We start from the raw sequence: 20,144 nt of genomic DNA on the forward strand, positions 1-20,144 counted from the left end.
TTGCAAGAAGGTGGTTTCCACTTAAATGAGAACTTGCAGCACAGCCACATATTGACAGAAACATCCAAATTGAATGCTTCTTACAAGAAACACAAGCTCATGAAAAGTCTAAAAATTCGCTGGATCCTAAGTTATCCATCTTAATATAATTGTTATCTATCTTAAAGCAACAAAATACCGCAGGAGTTCTCCCCTATACGAGAATTTACATATTTCCCAAATCCTTTATTTGTTGCAGCTGCTATTATAAATGTTGTTTTCACCAAGAAGAATAGCTAGGAACAGGATGTTACTCATCTAGAGTTTTTAATAATTGAGGATCTAAGAAGGAGAAAATTTCTTAAATAGGAGAAAAATAGGAGAAAGGCTGTTTGAAAATCATCATTAGACAAGCTGAAGCTGCTACTATCTGGAAGAATAATATGATGATTATGGCTGCCAAATACAGGCAGGCAGAGAAAACGCAGAAAAGAGTTCAGGACGGCTGGGACAAAAAGATTTCACAGGTGATAAATGCAGTCATTCATCCCATATTGCAGACTATCTCCACTTGGCAGTTCATACAGTTCCAGTGGAGTCTCCTCTTCTTTGAATCGAACTACTCAGACATCAGAAAAACACGATTTTCCTGTATGAGTGAATGAGTGACTAGTCAAGGTATAAATGAAGAAAGGCTGATTCTGAATGATCCCATTTTTTTGAGAGAATGTCTCAGTGAAAAGGTACCACAATTTGTTTTAAGGAGGGTTTCTTTTCCCTCTTAAAATTTGTGCTTTTGAACTTTTTGAAGAAAGGCAAGGGAAAAGAGAAAAGCACTGATGGCATCCAAGGCGGATATCAGATTGATTTTCTCCAATCTCAAGCTACAATCAGATGGATACCTATAAGAAGAAGTTCTGACAGCTTTAGTCATTTCACGGTCTCTGCAAGGCTGCAGGAGCAAGAGATTCTTTGTTGAAAACCAGTAGATATTTCTGTCTAATTAATACAAACTCCACCAGTTACAATGGAACCATGCTACATTGAAGGGCATGCAAGTTGAATAGAAGGTTTCTGCCTTTTCATCTGGTAGATGAGTGACACCTTAATATATCTTTAGTTTCCTTTCTGATTAATATGGTACAAGTGAAGAGGCTCTTCAGGTGTACTTAGGTACACTTGACGCAACTGAAATTGCAAATTTATTGCTATGAAAACAGAAGGATCAGAATAGGTGCAATCTGACTCTTTGATTTCTAAAAGCTATACTTTACTTTTCCATATTTACTACAAGTACAGTTTCACAGTTAGACCATGGTAACAGGTAACTTCTAAAGTAATTAATATTCCTTGGGGAAAATATTATTAAACTTTATGTTATACAGTGCCTTTTATCCATAAAAATCCCAAAGCACTTTAAGGACTATTCAAAGTAGTATGTATGACCAGTGATTGCTTTACCACACATGGAAGTAAAAGCACCTGTGCTGAAATGATGATACTATTTGGTGCTAATGATTCTATAGAACAGGTTTGTCAGAGTGGAAGTAAATTAACAATTGACACCAATGGGGAACCTAGGAAAGCAGAAAGTTGTAATTCATTTTGGAATGTAGCTCTAACATGGATAATGTCTTGGCAAAAGTGTCATTTAATCTCATATGTTCACACATTCAAATCCTATTTTTCATATTTCATCCAAGTGAAAACACTTTAAAACACTACCAGTGGCTTTCTAAACATATTCAAGAAAATACTAATGGCCAATAAAAATAAATACAGAGGGAATGACTCCAATTCAGAGGTCACAAGTCAGTCCCCACAACTATCTTTAAATGTTTAAAAGTCTCATTCTTTCTTGAAATAAACATATTTAAACACTGCCAAAAGCTTACTACTTGCCCCATGTGTACTTCAAACATTTTAAATGATGAAATAAATACTGTGTACTATGCACTGTCTTCCAAATTTAAACAATGGAGCATTATAGGTATTAATCCGTGAACTAAAACATTTCCTTCCTCATTAAAATGAAGTAATTTTTCATTAGAGGAAAAACAAATGTTAAATGTACATGCAACTGCAGTATTCAGACATAACAATCTCACAAAGATTTTACAGTTTTGAGATTGATGCATGCCCTTGGGAGGCTACTGGGTCTACCTTACTCTGCTATTTTAAGAGACATACTAAAAAAGTGCTAAGAATTCTCTAAATCACAGAGGCACATTATTTCAAAGGACAGCACTCACAAGAGATTCCCATCCCAAGAATTTGGAAAAGATTACTTCAGCTGAAGACATATTAACAGTATATCTACCAAAATAAAATGGTTTGAGAACACTACCTAAATGGCCAAACACTTATTTCTGTATGGGAGCTTTTTTAGATGCTGCTGCTACCACCTGTGTCACATGTGCAAAAGAGATTTTGAAATCCTTTTTCTCCATGTATTTCAAACACCTAGATCACAAAACTGGCTTAAAAACCAAAAATAAATTAAAAAAAAAAATCCAGATTTTTTTTTTATAACCTATTGCCAAGTTTCTTATGTATTCAAATGTAATGAGAAACTGTGTTCTATGCGAAAAACAAACAAAAATACAGCCCTTAGAGTCAGAAGAGCTGTCAACAAAAGAATTAGGTTTTTGGGTTTGTTCTCTGCCCATTTCTCCCTGGCAAAATATAGGAGACAAAACCTTCCTATTTGGATTTTTACAATATGAAGTGTTTGTGCACAGATGTCTCCCATTTTACCATTTTCACAACTTGTAGTACGTGTCAAAACGAGAGGAAAGGATTGGTTCTATACTGACCAACAAACCAATACTGCACAAATCAGATGAGCTTCCTCTTTTTACCTACTCATAAACTATACAGTTATGTGTGGAAAAGAAGTATCTGGTTACAAACATTCCCTTATTCTTGATATTTAATGAATGAATGAAGGTAATCTATAGAACACTTTTAGTATTATGATCACTTTCTTTTTAGCACTGTCAGCAGTGACAGAAAAATGTAGTCCTCAAATCACAAGTAAGGCTCCACTAGCAGAGGCACTGCAGAAGTTAAATTTTCATTCTTATTTTCAAAATGGTTCTGCAACTCTTCGCATAAGGGTTATCTCAGGGGTAAAGCATTAGATTGCAATTTTAGAGGCTGAAGTTTTGCCACAGATTTCATATGTGATCCATGACAGTCATCTTAGTTTTTCTATAGCCAAACTCCGCATCATTAAAAAAGATGAATTAAGCATTTCTTTGACTTTCTTTTCTATTTAGGTTTATTCATCTTGTGTCTTTTAAAGTCCATGTAAATAGAGTCCTAATCTTTTTTGAGGTCAGGAAGTGTTAACATAATTCAATTAAGGTTTAAAAATACGGATCTCTGGAGAAGAAATTATGGCTGATGTCATGAGTCCCTTTCCCTAGACCTCTGCATTAATCCCTCATTTCTGCAAACACTAGTTTCTCACTCTGTTAAGTCATCATCTAAAATAGCACAGTCACCTAAAGCCAAAAATGTCAAATGACAATGGGCGGTAAATTCTGTAACACCTAAGAGGAAGCAGCACTCAGTAAGCTCACTGAATTGCACTGCAACGTACCTGCTGCTGCAACTGCAAAGGAACAGTGTATGCAGTAACTACATAAATAAAGCTTCTACAATGAAATCTACCTCATTTGAAGTTTTTGGAATCTTATTAGCATTCAGACCAAGCAAAGTAAATATTGCTGCAATGGGTGGTAGCTATTCCAAGCAAGTATTCTCCGCATTTTTTTCTTTTCAGTACTTTTCATTAAAGACTATCAAAACAATAACTTTATAGTATTTATAGAATAATAAATTCTTGCTGTGGCAAAAGCAGGAAAAGTGACAACAGCATAGTGTGTGCTAACCCAAGACACTCAGATTAGTGACTTCTAATGAATTCTTCCCACGCATTCTCATGTCTATTCTTATGTTTTCTAGCAAGTACTAGCACATCCCAAATAAAACTACCAAGTTTAGATCAAGAAATAAGCTAAAGGACATTCTTCTTCACACAATACAGTTAAGTCATGGAATTTTGTGCCATACAAGATTTATAATAAAAATTTACCGAGGTTGCAAAAATCATCTGGGCAAATTCATTCAAAGAAAAAATACAACAAAAGTTATTAGCTATAAATAGTCTGAAACACAAACTAATGACGTCTTGACCTTTAATGTCTTACCATCTTCATTAGTCCTGCTATTTGCTCATGACTTTCAGTGTTTGGCATATATTTTCTCTTTAGGTAACATTTTCCAAATATGTAAATCAATTGCCCTTCACAATTGTTGATTTATGACCCTGTCAGCCAGCAGCACATCATTCTTTAAATATTCTTTCTCATTTTCATATATAGCTCCTCGAAAATGACCGGAGATTTCCTGAAGATCTTTCTCCACGCAGTGAATTTTCTTTTCCTGTTTTCATTACCAACTATCATGATAGCTTTTCAGGGTTCTTGTCCCGGGTTCAGCTGAGACAGAGTCAGCTCTTCTTTTTAGCAGCCAGAAGAGCTCCGTGTTTTGGTTTTAGTCTGGGACTTGCTCTGAGAAGAACGCTGACAGCGCACGGATGTTTACAGTTGGCACTGAGGTCTCAAGGACTTTTCAGCTGCCGTGTTCTTGCCAGTGTGCAGGAGCACAACAGGATAAGAGGGAGCATAGCTGGGACGGGGGTTCCATGACTCTCCTTATGATTTGTACTTAGATTTAGGATTGAGGGCCAAATTGGCCAATAAGTATTCCATATCATGCAGCGTCACGCCCAGTATAAAAGTGAGGGTCAGACGGAAAGAAGGGCCTTTGCTCTTCCGGGGCTCTCACTCTCAGACGCTGGGAGTGCTCTCTCTGTCTCGCTCCCTATTTTGAGGCCTCTCACTCGTCCGGGATTGCGGTGTTGGGACTTACCTGTTTTGGGATCATTAGTCCGGGACAAGACGGGCCTTGGTCAAGGGGTGGCGAGCAATTGCACTGTACATCACTGTTTGCATATATTTGTCATTGTCATGTATAATATTCATATATTAGTAGTAGTAGTAAATTGTTCGTATCTCAACTCACGGGTCTCTTTCCCTTTTCTCCTTTAATTCCCTTCCTCATCCCCGGGGAGTGGAGGAGGGTGAGCAAGCGGCTGTGTGGAGTTTAGTTGCTGGAGTGTCCTAAACCACAACAGTTCTGAACTCAATGTCATCTGTTCGTCTCCTCTATCACACTCTTTCAAGTTGCTTTCCTTTAAATTGTACCAATTTTTGCATTTCGATATCATCAAACAGTTCCTTGCCTCAACATTCATATTTACTAACAGTCCTTAAGTACAGCTTGATTATCTCTTGCCTTAACGTCTTTCTGCCTCTCAAAATGTCATTGCTGAAAGAGTCTCCCTTGAGAAAGAGAGAACAAATCATTTTTTTGCCTCATTAGATTTTGTAATCAAATGATTCTTCTCCTGTGCCCACGTGTACATGGTCCTCCAGCAGGAACAGAGAGCTACTTGACTATTTCATATACTTTAAATGTCTTTCTCCTCACTGATTATTATAAAACTTTCTGGTCAGACAGAGGAAGAAAACTCACAAATTTCTGGAATAGAATTAGCTGTGTTGTGGTAAAGACATATTGACAGTGATCATATTATACAATACACTTTTTATTTCTACATTCTATTTCCAAGAATGAAGATAAAGAAAAGAAAACCCTACAGATTTTATTAACGGGATATGGAAACATTTCATCTGAAGTTTCCAGAATCAGTAAAAACACCCTTGCCTTTGCATATTGGCAAATATTTATTTTGAACGTGCTCCGTACTACCATTTGTTTTTAACAAATAACACTATATGTTTACGCAATAAGAATAAAGAGAGAGGGCTGCTAACTCCTACTGTAACTACTTCAAAGGCAACTTAGTACTTCTATGGGAATGCTTGACAATGCTTTGTAAGGCCATCTTTAAACGTGTATGTATGTCGATACATGCCACATTCAAAAGTCAGTCTATGGTTTATGAGAATTTTTTTCTTACTTATTTTAATTGCAATAAGTTATGACATCAACAACTACCAATCATGTTCAGTAAGGAAAAGCAGAAAGCTCTTTCCAAAGTGAAAGCTATAATGAGAGAAATGCTTATTTAATTTCACTGTGGAAATACACTCAGAAAGAAGATACTTAATAATTTATCTCCAAGGACTTCCAAAATAGACATCTTATGTGGAGAAGTTTATGACCATTTTAACTCTGGTGGTGTTAAACAAGATGTATAGCAGCAAGCCTCACCTCAGCAATCATCCTGTTGGTGTCTCCCAAGAAGAGTAAGTTTAAAGCTTCCTCTTCATTGGTTGCTTGCTGAAGAGACAAGTTTTTCAGATGAATGTTCTGATCAGAGTCTTCCATTACTGTCACTTTTCTACATGGGGAAAAAAAAAAAAAGAAAACAAGGATTGTTTTAATGTGATCATTGTTCCATACTTTCATTTTGATTGCACCTAAAAGGTGACATCCAAAACCCAAAACCAAACATAATAAAAGAAATAAAAATGTGACAAGTAAATGATGCACTTCAAAGGAAGTACTTTATTATTTTCCTTTGTTTTTTTTCACTCTGACATCTCCTTTTTACTCCTGTATTATAAACCTCTACATAGAAGAGGAATATATAAAATCTGCAACTACTAAAGAAAGTCTTGGGATTTTTTTTTGTAATGAGATATAGTAAAATCTCAAGAGCAAGAGGTTAGATGAATCATCACAAACAAATAAGTAGGGATTTGTTTGCCATTACCACAGCTATTTAAGCACAAATGATACATAAAGCATACTGTAATCTTGCTGAATCATAGAATCATAGAATCGTGAGGGTTGGAAGGGACCTCGAAGATCATCTAGTTCCAACCCCCCTGCCATGGGCAGGGAAACCCTCCACTACACCAGGTTGCCCACAGCCTCATCCAACCTGGCCTCGAACACTTCCAGGGATGCGGCATCTACAACTTCTCTGGGCAACCTGTTCCAGTGCCTCACCACCCTCTGAGTGAAAAAAAATTCTTCCTTATATCTAATCCAAATCTCCCCTCTTTCAGTTTAAATCCATTGCCCTTTGTCCTATCACTACATGCCCTTGTAAAAAGTCCCTCTTCAGCTTTCTTGTAGGCTCCCTTTAAGTACTGGAAGGCTGCAATAAGATCACCCCGGAGTATTCTCTTCTCCAGGCTGAACAGCCCCAACTCTCTCAGCTTGTCTTCATAGCAGAGATGTTCCAGTCCTCGAATCACCTTCGTGGCCCTCCTCTGGACTTGCTCCAGCAGCTCCATGTCCTTCTTGTGTTGGGGACTCCAGAGCTGAACGCAGTATTCTAGGTGGGGTCTCACGAGAGCAGAGGAGAGGGGCAGAATCACCTCCCTCGACCTGCTGGCCACGCTTCTTTGGATGCATCCCAGGATACGGTTGGGCTGCCAGCGCACATTGCCGGCTCATGTTGAGCTTCTCATCCACCAGCACTCCCAAGTCCTTTTCCTCAGGGCTGCTCTCAATCCATTCTCCGCCCGGCCTGTATTTGTGCTTGGGATTGCCCCGACCCACGTGCAGGACCTTGCACTTGGCCTTGTTGAACTTCATGAGGTTCTCACAGGCCCACCTCTCCAGCCTGTCAAGGTCCCTCTGGATGGCATCCCTTCCCTCTAGCGTGTCCACAACACCACACAACTTGGTGTCATCTGCAAACTTGCTGAGGGTGCACTCGATCCCACTGTCCATGTCTCCAACAAAGATGTTAAATAGCACTGGCCCCAGTACTGACCCCTGAGGAACACCACTCGTCACCTGCCTCCACGTGGACATTGAACCATTGACCACAACTCTTTGAGTGTGACCATCCAGCCAATTCCTTATCCACCGAGTGGTCCATCCATCAAATCCATGTCTCTTCAGTTTAGAGACAAGGATGTCGTGTGGGACAGTATCAAATGCTTTGGACAAGTCCAGATAGATGATGTCAGTTGCTCTTCCCCTATCCATCAATGCTGTAACCTCATCATAGAAGGCCACCAGGCAGGATTTGCCCTTAGTGAAGCCATGTTGGCTGTCACCAATCACCTCCTTATTTTCCATGTGCCTTAGCATAGTTGCCAGGAGGATCTGCTCCATGATCTTGCCAGGCACAGAGGGGAGACTGACTGGCCTGTAGTTCCCTGGGTCTTCTTTTTTCCCCTTTTTAAAGACTGGGGTTATGTTTCCCCTTTCCAGTCAGTGGGAACTTCACCAGACTGCCGTAACTTCTGAAATATGATGGATAGCAGCTTAGCAACTTCATCTGCCATTTCCCTGAGGACCCGTGGATGTACCTCATCAGGTCCCATGGACTTGTGCACCTTTGGGTTCCTTAGATGGTCTCGGACCTGATCTTCTCCTACAGTAAGCAGTTCTTCATTCTCCCAGTCCCTGCCTTTGCCTTCTGTGACTTGGGCTGTGCAGCTAGAGCTCTTGAATGCATATATATATTTTAATTTTTTTTCCCATATCCTTCGAAGCTAACCACAAGAGGGAGTATAGGGCTGGAGTTTTTATCTCTAGCTAGTTCTTGCATGTTAACTACTCCAAGCTGCTTCAAAACCACACAAGTTGGATTTTGTTCTGCTTTGCTTGTCTCTTTTTCCCCAAAACTGAGATAATAAAATCGAGCAGCTAAACACCATTCCATAGAATTATTCATAAGTATTAGAAAATTAGTTCACCCTCTGAGGGTCAAAGCATTGGAATGAATATACAGGAATAATTTGACCTAATAATTTGCAATAAACTCATTATTTTCAAGAAAAAAAATACACATAAAAGTACACACAATGCTTCTTTAACAGTCATAATTATTTTTCGAAGTATGACTGCCTCTCACTTATAGCCTTATTTTTGTGTGGTGGGGTAAGACAGCACTAGCACAGTCACAAAACTCTGTTTCCCTCATTCAGAGCACAAACCCAAAAGCATAATTCTGCTCTTGCATAACAATGTTTTGATAATGTCAAGTTGCATTCTGTCCGCAGCTTCATCTGTGCATGCACCACACACTAAAGCCAAGAGTGGTTCTGATTGCAGTATGATGCTTTGACTAATTTCAATATTTTGAAATTGCATGGTAAGCGTCATCTACCTCTTTTTACAGTTTAGGAAAACAATGTTGTTTTACTATGCACACTTGGCATAGTATTTAAAATTTTAAGAATATTTCAGACTACATTTTGACCAATGGTTATAAATAATTTCCAGACAACAAAGATATTAGTTTGGATTAAAAGCTCTGGAGGATTATTATATCAGAAAGGAAACAGTGGGGACATCACAAACCAGTGATAGCCTCCTATACAGCAGCCTTGCAGTTATTAGGGGGATTTCCAGATGAAAGTCTAAATTTGCACATCTTGAAAGGCATCTGTCACAAGTTCCTCAGAAAGACATGTTCCAAAATGAAAACAAAATGATTAATTTTATAGTGTTATAAAGTTACTGCATAATATGACAATAGATTTCTATAGAACTTTCTCTATATTAGTGAAATCTTTACATTTCATTGCCCTAGTTTGGATCTTGGAGTGGAAAAGCTCTGTTAAGTTATCCATAATGATCGAAAGAAGGCAGAGACAAGGTTTTGTTTTCTTTATAAACAAAGAATCTTTTCCATTTGGCTTAATGAATGGAATTTATAGCTGACTAGGAAACCTGTAGGATGGGATCAGCCTTTTTTATACTGTTATTAACTCAAGCCCGTTCCTGCATCAACTGAGCTGCCACTAATGCAAGAGAGCCATACTCATTGAATACTTTCATTTATGAAATTCCTGTTACTGACAAACAATGAAGTTAAAGTTTCTTTTGATTAATACTACCTCATTAATTTCAGCAATATAAATAAAAAAAAAACTTAAAAGATCTTGGAAAACAAATTACAATTTTAAAAATCAAGTTTCCTATGATTATGTCCATCTCTAGGGCTTAGAATTGAAGAAATCTAAAATAATCTCGGAGACTTCATAAGCATTTAAAAATTAATAACAATGATGTAAGCAAATCATTATCTAATTCTATCTTACTAATGCAGTTACTTTATTCAACCATTTGTTGTTGGGCCTTTCTTACTGAGATCCAGAAAAAGCCCTGCACCAGCTTTCACCTGCCGTGCAGAACACGGAGTTAGAACTGAAACAATGAGATTGGTGGCTCATGCAGGAACAAACATATAAAATCTGTTAGAATTTGTGGGGAACTGCAATAATCTTATTTAAAAAAAAAGTTTGATAAATAATACTTTGATATCCAAAAGTAAAGTTGCCTCAAACAGCATAGCAATAATCATCTGCTGCCTTTAGAAAAGTCACCTTACAGAAGTTTAACTGACTTTTCCTTACTGGTTTTCAGGAAGCAAATAAACATAAAGTGTAATTTGTTTGAACTGTAATGAACAAAACATAATCTTTGAAGAAGTGATTCAGAACAGTTGTCAGCTGTCTCCCCATTAACAAACAGAAAAGCTTAAATTTATAAACCTTAAGATTCTCCTAATCTTTTTATTCAGTAGTAACACACTGAACACTCTTCATTCTGAAAGAAAGTATTTCATATGAAAAAAGGGAGCTATTATTATTATTATTTGCCTTAGGCATTTTGAAACACTGGTAATTCTCAGAACATTGAAAATATAGTTCTTGAGGATCTAGACAGTGGCCAGTTTCTAGATTACATAGTTGGTACAGCCATTGAAAGGAGGAAGGGCTGACATAACACTGGAATGTCATTGTTAATGACACTGGAAATAACATTGAGCCTGGAAACAGGCAACAGGTGTATTTGCATCAAAAAACTCAGACTGAATAAAAGATATTTCTTACATGTTGAAAATTATTCCTTTAGACTTTTTTCCCCCCCTTCTTCTTTGTTAAGCAATACAGGAATTATTATACCAGTTGGTTTAGAGTATAGACTCATTCGAGGTAGTTAACCAATATTCAGTTACAGATTTTTTTTTTTAAATGAAAGTATTTTACACTGACCCCATAGAACACAACAGTTCTGCATGTTACTAATATACATTGATATAGGTATCATTGTTGACGTTTGAAGCTAATTTGCTCTTAGCTTAAAGTGTCTCCTTTTATATGGAATCGAGTTAACTTAATCTACAGTTCAAATATACTTCAACTTTCTGGAGCATGTTTTGTTTTCTTTTTTAAAAAAGTTGGCCAACATCATATTAAATCTTATACGTCTCCCTATCAAAGAGGACTTTAAAGAATCTTCACACAAAAATGGGGAATCACTTATGTTGGCTGGCAGTTTAGATGAGATTACATTTTCCCCTGACCCCATCACACCTGATCAATGATTGCCTGAGCTCTCTGTGAAGTAGCTCCTCAACTACTGCAGTTTAAAGACTGACATTATAAGGTAAAAAAAGCATTAATTTTAGTGTCCCTTCATATGCAAGAGTGTCACCTGCCGTAGTTTGGACAGGTAAAGTGGTAACTTATCGGTTGTCCTGATTTAATCTATGACTTATGGTTCTACAAACTCTCTCTTTATTTTTGTGTTATTATTCAGTGCCAAGAAAATTTTTAGTTCTTAATAAATAATACAAACTAGTCAGGAAGAGTTTGGACTGGTAGGTTATGACTCAGTATCATGGAGTTATATAAATTACTGGTTCTCTGTACAACAGAGAATTGGTTAGAGGAGTAAGTGTCTTGCACAACCTCAGAGCAAATGAAGCACTTCAGAAAAATTTTCCTAATTTGAGCAGTCCTGCAAATCTTTTATGAAAACAAGAGATGGCAGTAAGAATTCAAATAGTCTTCAATGAGATACTTTATAGCAATAGTTTTATACTTTACATATCTGAAAACAATCATAATTTCCTTGTATAAACATGGAACTCTCTACAGCTACAATCAGAATTCGATTGTCAATATTAAATTAAATTTCTGCATTTTAATAAATGAGGTTCTTCAAATGTATTTGCATCTGCATGTGCTGTGTTTCAGCTACAGTGTCACAAAATTAAAACAGTCAGCTTTGTTAAAGCAAAACAAGTTACAATTGTAAACTAAGGCATATGGTATATGAAGCATTAAGGTATATCAAATGATACCCTCTATGGGCTACGTATAATATCACTGCAACTAAATATTATGAAAACTGAGGGGTTTTCTGTGAAAATAAAAGTTCAATGAGATTTCAAAACCAAATTTAGTTGATGTATAAATATCTGTACCTATAAGAATTATAATACATATTTATGAATACATATAAAGTATGTATATGCATGCATATATCTACATATGCACACAGAAATAATGATATAATCCTATATATGAATCTGTATGCGTATACATCTAGACAGACATATAGACTTCAGGAGCTGAGATTCCAAATCTAATCTTGCAATGATTAGATGCAATGACCAATTTTCAAAATTTATGTTATTCACTTTGCCTTAAACACCAAACACAATTTTAAGGTCTCATTTTTCAAGTCCTATCAACAAGTCTGTTGTGCGGTTTCATAACTTCCATTACTTGAACAGCATCGCTCTGTGGTTATTCCTTTCACTGCACTAATGATGTAAAGTCATTCCCATAGAGTTTGCTAGGCAGAAGCACGAATGTTTGATTCAAATTGCATCCCCTTTTGCAGCAATACCGGCACTAATACTGTTTCAAAACAATCTGCATACTATACGAGGTTAACGAATCTTTTGTTTACTCTTCTAAAATGAGATATCTAAATGACATATTTTGTCAACACTTGTCTTGTCTGTTTTATATACTTGGGAGAATATTGGCACAGAGTGCTAAAATTTACCCAAGTATAGAAAACCTGCATTTGGCTTTGTATGGTGCTTAAAACCTTGAAGATCCCCCGTGGAGTTCAACAGGAAATTATGCATAAAATGGCCCTTTCAAAGTACAAAAAAAACCCTCACGTTCTTTTTGATATTCTCATTAACACTTCAAACAAACTTGAGGAAGTCAAATTATTCTATACTTTGCTTACTACCACTAAACTCTTAAAATATCTGAACCACACAAAATTCTCTGAAAAATGAAATATCTATTAGGTAATAAACACCTGATATCTTTATAAATATGTGACTACAATTTATTTTATGTATAACTACTACTTTCTCATTTACAAAAATTAAACAAGTTACTAAAATACACAACAACAAGTTACTAAAAAATACAACTCCCTGGTCCTGTATTTTGTACTCCTATTGTGGCTCAGAATGCCATTACATATTTTAAAATTTTGAATTCCTAAATTATCTTAAAGAAAATATTTTATTAGTTAAATACTTTTATATAGTGCTAAATATGAGTGGTAAAGGTACAGTTTTAGTGTACAATACATATTTTTTTGACAAATGAGGTACTGAAACAATAATGACCACGTACAGTAAAATCATTAATCACTTATTAAGATTAGCTACTCTGCAGAGAAAAATTTATTATCCCACTAAAAGCCATCTTGCAATAGTACACACTGCACAAGTTTACAGGCAATGATTATCCCAATGTTCTTTGTCCTTAACTCGCAAAGAAATTATCTCTCAACTTTTACTTTTTTTAAATAGAATAATACATAACAAGGAGTTATTATTTAGCTTAATTGAATCACCATACAATTTCAAAATTCTAAAATTCATGATTATTAGTAAACATTCAGATCATAGTTTTTAAAAGTGAGATATTTTTCCAGGGCATATGACCCCCAAATAACTCTTTCAAATAAAGCTGCAATTAAATTAATCAAATTCAATTTAGTTCAATTGAATAAATTCAATTTAATAAAATGAGTAAGTGGAATGTGTTCAAATAACTTAATAAATGAAATTAATAATTTAATAAACTTGAATAACTTAATAGCGTTAACTTTAATAAGCTGAATAAAAGTGTAAGTAACAGACTATTTTTTACACACAACTGCAAAAAAACCCTGCACCTGTAAAAATGAGTACAAAAATGGAATTATTATCCAAATTAGTTTCTGATTTAAAATTTTTCTCTGCATAGCACAGGAAGCAGATAATAAATCAAATTAAATTCCTAACCTTTATCGCAAAAGGCATCAATAAATACATACAGTCCTTATAGCATCAATGTGTCATAAAGTGATAAAATATAGTTCCATTTTACAGATGAAGAAAGTAAAGCAACGAGACCGACTTACAGCTGCCCAGTCTCATACTTTGAGTTTGTCTGCTGCCTTCCTTATCTCTACACCAGCTTGTTTTATAAAGATCAATCTTGAAAGTTTTTTGTTGTTATATGCCCTCGATACCATATGTTGTGTAGAAAACTAAAGCTAGATTTTAACACAACTTGGAATATTTTATTTTTTAAATAAATAAAGAAAATAGGTTAAAGATGTTAATAACAGGACTAGCTATTTTGATATAAAATCCTATTAATTTAAGTTATTGCTCCATTGGCAGTTTTCAGTATATTCCCTGCTCTTGTATCAGCAGTGATTTAATTGCTATTTACATATTTCAGTCACCATCACGTTGAATGCAAAAGTTTACAGTTCCCAGCATTATTTCAGGGCATTTGCAAATCCGAGCATTCAACAACTTACTTATTTACACATATTTACTCTTTGCTGAGTTATTTTAAGAATAACACTGAGTATAAACTATTTTTTTAGAAGAAACTTAGAAACTAGGGCTTGAATTTTCTATAATTTATAAGATCTTTAACTTCACCAAGTCCATGAGTTCATGACCTAGGAATCTTCTCCAAGTATTAGGAAGTGCTAGAGTCTCATCAGTGAAAACTATTATAACAATCATACATTCTGAAGTAAATATATTGTCCTTTGGAGTGCCTTGTGGTCTTTTCTGTTACTCACCCTATTTCATAATTGCTTATTCTACATAAGTAATTTTCCTTGAGGGAAAAGGTCCAAGTAGAAGCAGAGTTCTTCTCCCTACTGCTGCCTGTTACATACATGTCTGCCACACACATGCACATGTGCATACCATAAAAAGAGACAGGCTGCCATAAGAAAAACAAGGATACCTTCTGTTTTGTTTTCAGTGGCTGCAATATATCTCTTCTGCATAATATCAATCTACATTTTCTAAACTTTCACCTTCAGTTATTCCCATCTAGTTTCCCTAGCCTCTATATAAAATAAGAGAAAATTTAGACAGTCTTGATAAATTTGAGAAAACCAAGTATTTTGAGTTAACACTGAATCAGTAACACAGTTTAAAAATCCCCCAAACAACACAACAGGGCATCTGAAATTGATTTCTGTTGGTTTTGATGATTCTCTGTCATTTTGTTACTCACGGCAAATCTTCCAATCTGGAGGCCTCATGTCTTGGGTCCAGCAGATCATAACCACATTCATTATAGATTTCTAAGTACGAAACATGAGTTGTATACAGTTTACTGCTATCCTGGATAAGAAAAGGAAAAAAAAAATAGAAGAGCTATAAAGAGAAGTCAGAGCTAAACCAGAGGACAAATTTATCACTACAGCTTTTATTTTGCTTCTTCCCTCTCTCTCTTCTTCTTTTCCTGGGTATGGCTCACATTTTCAATTTGTGATGCTTTTGTTTTCTGTTACCATATGCATAAAGGGTCAAGAAGAAAAAGGAAAAAACAAACCAAACCAAAACACTAAAAAACGCACACAGAAAAAAACCTCCAAACCAAAAATCCCCCCCAACTTGACCATGCCCATGAGTTTATTCTGGGTTTTTTTATTGGTTCCTTATATCTAGAAAACTCTGTATATACTTAGAACATGGTAGCCTGCTTACAGTACCATGCAACATGCCATTTTTCACTTCTATGACAAAAAAAGAATGTTATTATAAAGAGGTAAATCCTCATATTATGGATAGAAAGACTATGCTATTAGCTGGATGGTCGCACTCAAAGAGTTGTAGCCAATGGTTCAATGTCCAAGTGGAGGCCAGTGATGAGTGGTGTTCCTCACGGGACAGTACTGGGGCCAGAGCTATTTAATATCTTTGTTGGTGACATGGACAGTGGGATCGAGTGCACCCTCAGCAAGTTTGCAGATGACACCAAGTTGTGTGGTGTTGTGGACACGCTAGAGGGAAGGAATGCCATCCAGAAGGACCTTGACAGGCTTGAGAGGTGGGCCTGTGAGAACCTCATGAAGTTCAAAAAGGCCAAGTGCAAGGTCATGCACGTGGGTCGGGGCAATCCCAAGCACAAATACAGGCCGGGCGGAGAATGGATTGAGAGCAGCCCTGAGGAAAAGGGCTTGGGAGTGCTGGTGGATGAGAAGCTCAACATGAGCCGGCAATGTGCGCTGGCAGCCCAACCGTATCCTGGGATGCATCCAAAGAAGCGTGGCCAGCAGGTCGAGGGAGGTGATTCTGCCCCTCTCCTCTGCTCTCGTGAGACCCCACCTAGAATACTGCGTTCAGCTCTGGAGTCCCCAACACAAGAAGGACATGGAGCTGCTGGAGCAAGTCCAGAGGAGGGCCACGAAGATGATCCGAGGGCTGGAGCACCTCTGCTACGAAGACAGGCTGAGAGAGTTGGGGTTGTTCAGCCTGGAGAAGAGAAGGCTCCGGGGTGATCTTATTGTAGCTTTCCAGTACTTAAAGCGGGCAACAGGAAAGCTGGAGAGGGACTTTTTACAAGGGCATGTAGTGACAAGACAAGGGGCAATGGATTTACACTGAAAGAGGGGAGATTTAAAGTTGATATAAGGAAGAAATTTTTCACTCAGAGGGTGGTGAGGCACTGGAACAGGTTGCCCAGAGAGGCTGTGGCTGCCCCATCCCTGGAAGTGTTCAAGGCCAGGTTGGATGAGGCTGTGGGCAATCTGGTGTAGCGGAGGATGTCTCTGCCCATGGCAGGGGGCTTGGAACTAGATGATCTTTGAGGTCGCTTCCAACCCAAATCATTGTATGATTCTATGATTTTATGCTTAAAAAAACAAGGAACAACAACAACAAAAATAATCAAAAAATTACTTCATTTAGAAACATCAGTGACATACTGCTTTTCACCCTCTTTATCATAGCATTAAAGCACTGCATATGGTGTCAGCTGTTCTCTGTAATCCTCATTTTTTTCCTATATAATACATTGCCAAAATGTAACTTAACACAACTGGTTTTTGCAGACAGAATTTTCTCCTGCCCCTTAAGCCAAATCCAAACATCATAAGCCTCAAAATAACGGTCTGTGATTTCCAAAAGAAAAGAAAATTAGTCACTTCTTTTCAGCAGATGAAGCCACTGTGAAAGCACTCATATCACACTCACAGTAGCCGTTTAATAATCCAATCCACTACAGTTGTTTTGCAAAATACTTTGAGATATGAACTTTTCATTTTCATTGAATAGTTATTTCCCATGACTTATTTATTGATAATGATAGTTCTCTATTTAAAAAGATACACTACAGATGGTTGGAAAAAATGTAGTAAGGAACTGTTCATAGATTTCATAGATCTATGTGACTGAGACATAAATATGACGAACAATTGGCACCTTGTATTAGACGAATGACAGAGTATAAAAGTACAATGTAATGCAGGATGTTAACATCAAATAATATTTAAATTTGTTTAACTAAACAGGTTTGTTAAAATGTGAAGATTGATCTTATATGGGTGAAGTGACATTCCTCCACTAGAAGTTTCAGACGTAAAGCACATGCAAAACTGTTTTTCAGAATACAGTTTACTCCCTTTGAAAGTGTTTTCCTAGTCACTGTTAACTAGTGTTTAGGTAGTGATACTGTTAGAAAAAAATTCCTTTGATCCGTTTTTAATTTTTCTTCATTTTGGAAAGAATGCACTAGGAATAATTAATAACAGCACTACTACTACTAAACATTAGTGACATTTTACTATGTGTATCTTTACCTGTTCATATGTTATACATGTGTAATTATGTTAAGAAATTTGTCTAACAATGGTTCTATCCACCTACATTCAGTGAATCAGACTTTTAGTACTAACACCACATACACATAAAAACATTCCATACAAGTGCGTAATAGACATTAAAAGGAAAACAGTAGAGAAGGAAAATTAACACGGATATCTATTTTCTTTCAAATACTTAAAAGATTTGCATTACTGACTTGAAAAATTGCTTTTCTTCATAATTAGATGTAATTAGTGTTATTCTATAATATATTCTAGCCAATAAGTAACATTAGGTAAAATAAATAGCTGAATATTTGAAAATCCTTAATATAAATTTTATTATTTTATAGGTTGGTAGGTTTTTTTCCCCTGAGCATCAGTCAAGCACAAAGAAATTAGGTAACTTATGAAGAGTAACACTCCATCTTTTATACAACACTGTTGGTTTACGTAGGAACCAGAGCAATTTTTGTATGAGATATATGTGTTGCAATGCATACAGCACAATACCAGAGTGGAGCTAGTATAAGTGTTAAGACAAGGAAAACCAATTACATGATCTGAACTTATGTTGTACCAACTAAAAATAGTATGTTTTTCAAAGCTACAAAAAAAACCTCCAAAGATGTCATTTATTTTCAGTCTACCAGGTAATCAGGTAACCAAAACTATTAGCAATGTATTCTTGCATAAGGCATCATGTCTAGTTAGATGTTTTCTTCAGCATTAATTTTAGGGCTTCCTCTAACCCTATTATAAAGACAGCCTTTTGCAATATAGTCAAGTATTTGTAAACCAGACATTCAAAATAAACAGACAACAATGTCTCATACCTTCTGCAATTGATCAAAAATATAAGACAGAGTCCTGGGAATGATGCCTCGATCACTGTATCGTTCTGGTCCTCCTGTGATGGTAAAAGTTTTGCCACTACCTGTCTGGCCATATGCAAAGATAGTACCATTATATCCCGCTAAAACACTACAGAACAAAAAAAAGAGGGAAATAATTAATATATGAAGCATAACATATTTTCCCTAATCAACTTTGTATAGAACCAAAGTGTAATTAACAGTAATTCTTAATTACATAATAGCTGTCCTCACTAATATAAGAATACACTGCAAGATATGTATTCTAGATTCAATGGAATTTAAACTATAACTGAAATACTTTTTGATGTCTTGACTTAGCCCATTATTCAATATTATCATTAGTTGATCATATTTATTACTATTTACATTACCATTGTATACTTTTTTGTTTGGCTGATGATTTTTTGCAAGGATGATATTTAGTCTCTTAAAAGACCGTAGATGTCAGGAAATGTGATCATTAATACATTACAGCTAAAGAATCTAGAAATATTTCACATATGGCTTCATTAACTGCAACCAGAAAAGACTAATTTCTGGTTAGAAATTCATGTAAGGATACAGTTATACTAGAGGACTTTTTTTTTTTTTTTATTCTGAGAATACTGCTATACTAAACTATCAAACTACTCTCAGCTTAGATTAGGGTATGCAGGAGAATCTGTTCTTACATCAGTGTAGTAAATCTTCATTTACTATGAAAGCACATCGGTAAAAGCAAACTTTTCTGTTAGAACTGTGTCTGTAGAAGAAGTGTCTGTGGAACAGCAACAGTAGTTGCTGAAATGACATTCAGACTCAATCATCTTTTTTTCACATCTTTTACTTGTCCCTGCAAAAGTGCCTAACAAGAGTCTAGTTCAAGTATCTTTCTCTAATTCACCACACGTGCACTGTTAACAACCACCTGATTTCCACCAGACAGTAGATAAGCTTAATGACAGTGGTATAGCTGCACACTGTGGAGGAAATGCGGGACATGGCTGCGGCTGACATTCATCTCAGTAGCCATGGCTGAATAAACAGAATTTTCAAATTGCAACTCAATATATTTACAGATTTTTAGTCCTGATTTTGTTCTAAAGGAGAGGGCTTTTATGAACAAAAAGCAGTCCCCTACATTATGGTGATATAGATTCCACTACTGATAAGTTAGTACAATTCGAAGAAAGTATTTTTACATGCAAATATAGCGTTTTTTTCTTATTAATATATGGCAAAATTTCTTGCACTATTTATGAAGACAGAGTCATATTTTTCTCAAGTAAAACACCTTTGATGGGCTAATGTCTGAAATATAAATGCAAAATTTCATTTTTCCATTGATATTTAAAGTAAAATCTC

At 36.1% G+C, this 20,144-nt stretch overlaps 1 protein-coding gene across 1 annotated transcript in view; it reads right to left on the bottom strand.

The window, feature by feature from the left end:
- The window catches only part of KIF6 (kinesin family member 6), a 164,891-nt gene that overhangs the window by 123,284 nt on the left and 21,463 nt on the right, over window positions 1-20,144 (bottom strand). Inside the window, exons 4-6 of the mRNA XM_086626191.1 lie at window positions 18,759-18,906; window positions 15,351-15,460; window positions 6,289-6,418 (exon numbers count right to left, since the gene is read on the bottom strand). Of these exons, the coding sequence (XP_086482317.1) occupies window positions 6,289-6,418; window positions 15,351-15,460; window positions 18,759-18,906 (388 nt within the window). The remainder of the gene's footprint in view (window positions 1-6,288; window positions 6,419-15,350; window positions 15,461-18,758; window positions 18,907-20,144) is intronic.

The sequence above is a fragment of the Tauraco erythrolophus genome, chromosome 2 (assembly GCF_009769465.1).
Source record: "Tauraco erythrolophus isolate bTauEry1 chromosome 2, bTauEry1.pri, whole genome shotgun sequence".
Taxonomy (NCBI): domain Eukaryota; kingdom Metazoa; phylum Chordata; class Aves; order Musophagiformes; family Musophagidae; genus Tauraco; species Tauraco erythrolophus.